The sequence below is a fragment of the Populus alba genome, chromosome 14, assembly GCF_005239225.2.
Source record: "Populus alba chromosome 14, ASM523922v2, whole genome shotgun sequence".
Lineage (NCBI taxonomy): Eukaryota > Viridiplantae > Streptophyta > Magnoliopsida > Malpighiales > Salicaceae > Populus > Populus alba.
Genome location: NC_133297.1, coordinates 264252 through 271383, shown reverse-complemented (window position 1 = coordinate 271383; position 7132 = coordinate 264252). Strand labels below are relative to the sequence as shown.

The following is a 7132-nucleotide window of genomic DNA, read 5'->3' as shown; positions in this document are numbered from 1 at the left end:
TTTATATATATAAAAAATCAATGGCTATTAAATAAATAAAAATAATTCAATAGCCATAAAAAAAGATAACAAGGCAAGGAAGGAAAAAAAAAAATAATAATAATAAAAAATGAGGCACGGAGAGACACTAGAGCTTCAATAATGATGCTTTCAGTACCATTAGAAAAATATTAACGAGAATAATCCATGTACATCATAGAAAGTCAACTTCAAAGTTAATAATGAGATGTCACTAAGTGATTATATTGTTGGTTTTAGATGGAATGTATGACTGACCATTAACTTTAAAATTAATTTTTTTTGTTATTTATGAATTTATCTTATTGATAATTTTTTTTATGATACTAATATCGTAATTGTCAGAACTTTGGTGAATCTCCGATGCTTTTTTTTTCCCTCTTTTCTCTCTCTTTTTTTTTTTTTTGTGTCATGTCATTTCTTTTTATGGCCTTTGAATTATTTTTGTTCATTTTATAACCATTGATTCTTTATAAAATATACATAGTGAATTTTTAGAGGATGAATTAATTTGGAGGAGAAGAGAGATTTGAGTTGTGCAGATGCTATATGCACAACATACCTATTAACTCGTGTTAATTTAAGAATTATTTCTTTTTAACTATATTAGTTTGTAAAATATTTTATCTCACAATAAAAAAAAATAATTATTATTTTAACGGCAATCAGCTGCTCCAATTATATTATTAAAAAACACATGGAAACAATAAGATGATGATGATAATGATGATGATAATAATAAATCATATGTTGGAAGATCTGCAAGCACTCACCAACATGTAGTCAACAAACCACAGCAAAAAAAAGCATGATTAATTATGGACTTGTACAACCTAATTTTTTTTTTAACAGTGCTCTGTAAAGCCATTAAAACACGAGATTGAATTAGAAAAACAAGCAATATATATATATATATATATATATATATATATATATATATATATATATAAAAGACATAATATATACTTTGTCATCTATACCAGACAACCTTCAAATTATAAATCTTTCTGGAAAACACTCGGACTCTTGAATACACAGAAAGTCATGAAACTCGTCTTGATAGCGGCTGTATGAAGTGCAAGTCTCAGGCACTGAAGGAAGACGAGAAGCGTAGCTTGCAGCTGATGTAGAGAGTGCCTTACCAGAACTTGATGATGCACTAACCCCAATATCAAGAAAACTCCACACTATGTACTAGAGTATTTGGAAGTGTGCTAGCGGTTACTTTTTAAATAGTTTTCCGTACTGAAAAGCATGTCAATAATATTTTTTTATTTTTTAAAAATTATTTTTGATATCAGCACATCAAAACGATCTAAAAAATACAAACCGCACTAAATTTTAACAAAAATTAAATTAAAATTTTTGAAAAAACAGATTAAAACTCAATACCAAACAGGCACAAGCTAAAGTTTGTTGAGCTGTCAAATTATTACAACTATAGCTTTGAAAAAGGCTTCAGCTTTTACCGTGGATATTCGCACGGCTTCAAAAAAAAGACATTAACTTTTATTGTGATTGGACTCTTCAATCTACAGTAAAAGTTGATATTTCTAGTTTTTTTTTATTGTTTTATTTTATTTAATTTTATTTATTAATATTAATTTTTTTTATCTAATTATCACACTTTCATTATATAAATTCAAGATTTAATAAATTAACCTGGTTTAGCAGGTTAACCTACTTAATTTAGATTTTTTTATTAGTTTTTTCTTTTTAATTTTTTATTTTAATATTGATTTGGTTGAAAATTAAATTTCATAATTTATTTTATTTACTTTTTATTAGATTATCGTAATGAGAAGATTTTATTGCACCTCTTCTCGCAAAGCACTATTCATTGAAATAGTGATTTGATTTATTGTTGTTTTCTTTGTTTTTTTCTTTTCAATTATTTTTTTTGTTTAATTTTATTCTATAATATTAAATTTTTTTCTATTTAGATATCACACTTTCATAACACGGTCTTACAGTCAAATTTACATCTAAGACTCTTGAGTTTAGTGTTATAGTCAAACCCAAAATTTTTAAGCTTGTTGTTGGATCATATAAATTTAATATTATAATTAATAATATAAATATTACACTTAAATCATCCATTGCAGCAGCATGATTAAAACTCTTGGATTTAACTTTATGAATGATCTTAAATATTAATATTTTTTATGTTAAAAAACAGCACGTGCCACCTAACTACTTTATTATAAAGCAGCACATGTGAGAGCAATAGATATGCCCAGGCTTGGAAAATCATGCATTCGTCAGTACAATCAAAGCAATATTTTCAACACACCTCAGCGAAAAGCATGAATATATACAATATAGTCATGGTAGTGGAAGTATATGCTCCCCGAGCAATGTTGTTTACTAAATTAAAAACTGAAAGAAACTAAAGACTATATGTTTAATAAAATAATTAAAAAATAATCCTGAAGAGTTGTATTAAAAAAAAATCTTGCTAATATTATAAAAGGATTTTACAATTTTATCTGAAAATAAATTTAAAATTGACATTCTAAATATAGTTTTAATTGAAATTTAAGAGAGAGAGAAAAATGGGCTCATATTCATATCCTCTTCGGACCAAATTGAGGTCAATTTTGGGCCCTCTTTTATTTTAGTGGGTATTGAAAATAGTGATGTGGTTGTATTAAAATAATTATTTTTTTTTAAGAATCGAATTTACGCATTCAAGGAGAGGCAGCTTGAAGGGGGTTTTTCTTCTTATCAAAGGCTCCAGAGATAGCACTTAAAATCACACAAATGAATGGCTTGCTTTTTCGCTTTATCATTATGAGCCAGAGAAGGTCGTTTTTATAATTTGATTTCTTATGGCGCTGGAAGGAAATTTCTGAGGTTTGACAATTCATTGAGCTGGATTTGAACGAGTCCAATGGAGCTGGATTTGAGAGAGTCCAGTACAGGAGTTTTGAGTGCCAGCACGGTTCCAAAACCAAAAGCATCAAAAATTATAGTTTTGGGAACGTGACCCATTCTTAAATGGAGCCTTGTACTGTGAACAAAATGAAGTTAGGAATGTATGAACAGTAAGAGTTATTGTTGGTGAGTTTGGTAAGAATGAATGGAGATATCATTTTGTATAAAAAGGGTTTCAAACCCCAAAAAGATTTTACAATTTTTGTTCCAACTTGTACAGGATGAATGAACAGGGAAAAAGGAAAAAAGAAATGAGTATAAATGACTTCAAAAAAGGAAGAAAAGAGAAAGAATTTCTGTATCATCTTTTCTATACACAGAAAAGAATAAATCAACTAGGAGTTAGCTACTTCTACTGAAACCCATGAGGCAATGATTGTGCTTTAGAAATGGGATGTGTTCTTTGCAAAACTTCCTCCCCCGCCACCACTGGTAAGCCTGTAATCGGTCTTAATTCTCCGCTAAAATTAGTAGTCGGTGTGGACACCTTACGATTCATTAAACCAGTACTTCTTGAATGGAGAAAGCTTCTTGGAGACAAGTTCACTTGCTCCAAAGCCCGGTACTGAAGTTCTGAAGGGTAGTCCCTTACACAGCCAATCCGCGGTCCAGCTCCCGTTGTCCATTTGCAAGACAACTGCTTCCCCAGTTGATATGACGCGATTCCTTTCTTAGAATTAATCCTTTCAATGATCGCTTCATCGGGAACAGTTTGTTCGTCTTCCCCTTGTTCTTCATCAAACAAGTTGTCATTCGGCTCCAAGGAATGCTGTTCTGTACCTAATCCTTCTTCTGCCGATTCATAACCATCTTCCACCGGAGAAGATGTATTACTGCCACGTGATCCAACCATATGATTTTCACTTTCCATTTTCTCAACCAATTCACTCTTTTCTGGCACTTCAAGATTGGACAATATTCTACTAAAGTTGCTGAGTCGCCTTGACTTTTGTTTTTCTACAACAGAAGAAGTCTCTTCCTCAACAGGATCGGTATTTTCAGGAGTCGCTTCTTGAACATTGATTTCCTCAGTTTCTAAATCATTCACTGCTTGACTCAAATCCTCATCTGATGAGTTGTTTCTAAGGTGTTTGCTGCTTCTTTGTTGGTGAAGAGCATTGCCTTCCTCATCCGTAGGACTTGTCTGCAATATCAGGGAAATAAAAGGCTCAGCAAATGACCTGCTAGTTCTTATCACTACAATAAAAATTTATAACATATGAAAAGAATAGAAGTGCTTTAAATTATTTACCTTCACATCTGTGAGATCAACATTGTTTTCTCTGAGGAATGAAAGGAAGTCCTGAAAGTTTTCTTCTGTAGGCCGATAATGACCACTGTGAGGCCAAACTGCCTGCCAAAAATAGAAAGTAGCCACTGTTAACAGATATGTTGTATATCAGAAGACCATATAGGAACTTTGGCGTAAATGCAATGAATTATTGTGTTATGGTAGTTATACCTTAAGAACTCCACCGTCAACCACTAATATACCAGCAGCAGTTGCGACTCCACCAGCCAAGAAGCTAGAATGCTGAAACTTGCCTTTCAGCTTCTTGCCAATATACAAGTTCATAGAGGTGCTGAGAACAAAAATCCACTTAGCATCTTTTGTGGTGTGGAGAGGCTCCCTTGACTCCTTATAGAGAAGCTTCCCATCCTCTATAACAACTTCATAGGCCTTTCTTTCCATCTGCAATGGTAAATGTTTATCAGTAAAAGCACTTACGTTATAAAATAAAGGGCTGAGTACGAAAGTGTTATTGAGAAAGCTCACCGGACCAAGATACTTGATGCACTGTTTTTGAAGTTTTGATCGAGGGCATTTTTCAAGATTCACTTCCTTGCCTTCTCCTATATCTAACCTGCAGTTGCAAAGCCAGTATACACAAAGTTCAACTTTGAATCCAAGGTGTCTAGAATCAAAATTTTAATTACTAAAGTAGCATGGATAAGAAAATCTTACCAGTAAAAAAAGGGTTCTCTGCTTTTGGAATGAAGCCATTTAAGGTAATAGAAATGAAGATTGTGCCCATATCGATGTCGTGGGTCAATCTGTTTTAAACAAGATGCAATAAAGATTCAGAATCAGAGTGATCGGAGAGCAATAATTAACCATTATAGTTTCCATGGAAATCCTGCATTTGACTTACCGCTTCAAGCCAGTGTTGTAAAGCAAGTTTTTGTGCTTTATCGTTCTTTGATAAGCCTTTTCCAACCTTTGCAGCTCTTGTTCTTGCTCTTGACCATCGAGAAATGGCAGACTCGTGTTTCTCAACGTCAAAGAATGAAATAGAACTCCGCTTGAGTTCAGCAAAATCTAAGAGTTTCCACCTGAGATTATAAAATATAATTTTGTTAGAACACGGTTATGCATCCTTAATTTTTTTTTGTAAAAAGAGGACCAGGATTAGCACTCATCAATAGATACATACCAGCTCTGCTCAACAAGAACTGCACAATCTGCGAGCTTTCTCCTGGTTCGGAAACTCTTGTACACTTTCTGCAATTTTACAGCAGCCTGGTGTTTGGGGCTGGCGGGATCAAAAATTGCCAACTTTCGTATCGTCTCCAAACTATCATCTGAGATTAGGGACTGGTTATCCATCTCTTTGCTGTTTATGCTAGCCAACTTTGTGGAGGAATCTTTTTCTTTGTCTAGTGGAGAAGCTCTAATAGGCACCATTCTTTCCAATTCTCTTCCTTTAAAACTAACAGATCTTTCTACTACCATCTTCCCAGAACCTAAAAACTTCAATATTGTAGGCTCAAAATCTTGACTGCCAAAACTAACTGATCGTACCGGAGTTTTGGCTTCATTGTCTCCAAAGCTGATGGATTTTACAATAACAGATTCTAAGCCAGTATCCACATCGCCGTACTCAGAAAATGGGCAGGACAAGGATATTCCCATTCAAGAAGGGAAGGGTTTCCAGCAATCTACACTTTCTGGATTCCTGTTCAAACAAAACCAATTCACAGAAGTTAATTTTAAATGATAAAATGTAATTTGTCAATATTTCCAAAATCTGACAGTATTGATTTGCATGTTCTTATAGCCAAATGCAGAAATCTCAGAACACTCATGTTTTCTCTTGGTAGTATTGCCTAATAAGGTTTTTGGTTTAAATACCAATACCATATCACAAGAAACAGGAGATCATTTAACTATGAAGATGAATTTATAATAGCAGAGAAGAACTCCATGGATCTGCAAAACCCATTTTGCAAACTAAAAATATTTCTTTAATCAAACCCAAAACTCCAAATAAACAAAGTCACATACTTTTATTCAACCAAGTAGAACATAATGAAGAAACCCCAGAACAACAAATGTCCATAAAAATAACGTCTTCTGCATCAACTTGAAAAAAAAAAAAAGATCAACAAAACCATTTCAAAAAATAAAAAATCTCAAAAATGACATTACCAATTTACCATGATAATAACTGTAACCAAGAATGGCCAAGAACACAACTTTTTGCAGAAAAACAAAGTCATCAAACATGCAAAAGGACCAAACATTTACCATTATAGCACACAGGGTTACAGAAACAGAAATGAAACTAAAAGCAGAAAAAAAACCAAACCCCAAGAATATATGAAGGAAGCATTACCTTGAATTGTGGATTAATAACCCAATTATAGGTACGAAAATCCGGGTTAAAAGGGGTCAGCTTATTTGATCTTTGATGATTTTTCGAGCTTGTATTTGAGAGAGGGAGAGAGAGGGAGAGGGAGAGGGCGAGATTTGAGGTTATCAAAGAATAACACAAGAAATACAGAGAGAATAATTGGATGCTTCACTAAAGGAAGGTTATATATAGCGGCAGACATGGGAAGTGGAGTTTTTAAGGGGGAAGGGAGGGAGGGAGGGTGGCAATCAGTAAGTCAGTCTTTTGTTCCAGCCACGTGGAGTGGACTCTGCATTTGTTAGAATCCAGGAGGTTTCGTTTAATCCCCCAAAAAAAAAAAAAAAACAATTATTAAGGTTTTTTTTTTTTCTCCAAACAAAACAAAAATAAAAAAGTTTAATCCCACAAAAAAAAAAATATTGATTACCATCAAAATTAATTTAATCTCATATTAATTTTTTTTTCTTACTTAGAGCCCATTAATTTATAGCGTTTTAAACTGTGAGTGACCACGTAAAAAATATTAAAATATTAAATTTAAA

General features: G+C 32.9%; 1 protein-coding gene across 1 annotated transcript; it reads right to left on the bottom strand.

Moving 5' to 3' along the window:
* Positions 1 to 3086: 3086 nt before the first annotated feature.
* On the bottom strand, positions 3087 to 6817 carry LOC118059316 (IQ domain-containing protein IQM2). The gene is made up of 8 exons (XM_035072162.2): positions 6573 to 6817; positions 5391 to 5912; positions 5109 to 5289; positions 4922 to 5010; positions 4733 to 4820; positions 4418 to 4648; positions 4208 to 4309; positions 3087 to 4099 (listed from the first exon to the last, which is right to left on the bottom strand). Exons 2-8 carry the CDS (start codon positions 5867 to 5869, stop codon positions 3308 to 3310), a joined length of 1962 nt encoding a protein of 653 aa, XP_034928053.1. The 5' UTR covers positions 5870 to 5912; positions 6573 to 6817; the 3' UTR covers positions 3087 to 3307.
* Between the last annotated feature and the right edge of the window lie 315 nt (positions 6818 to 7132).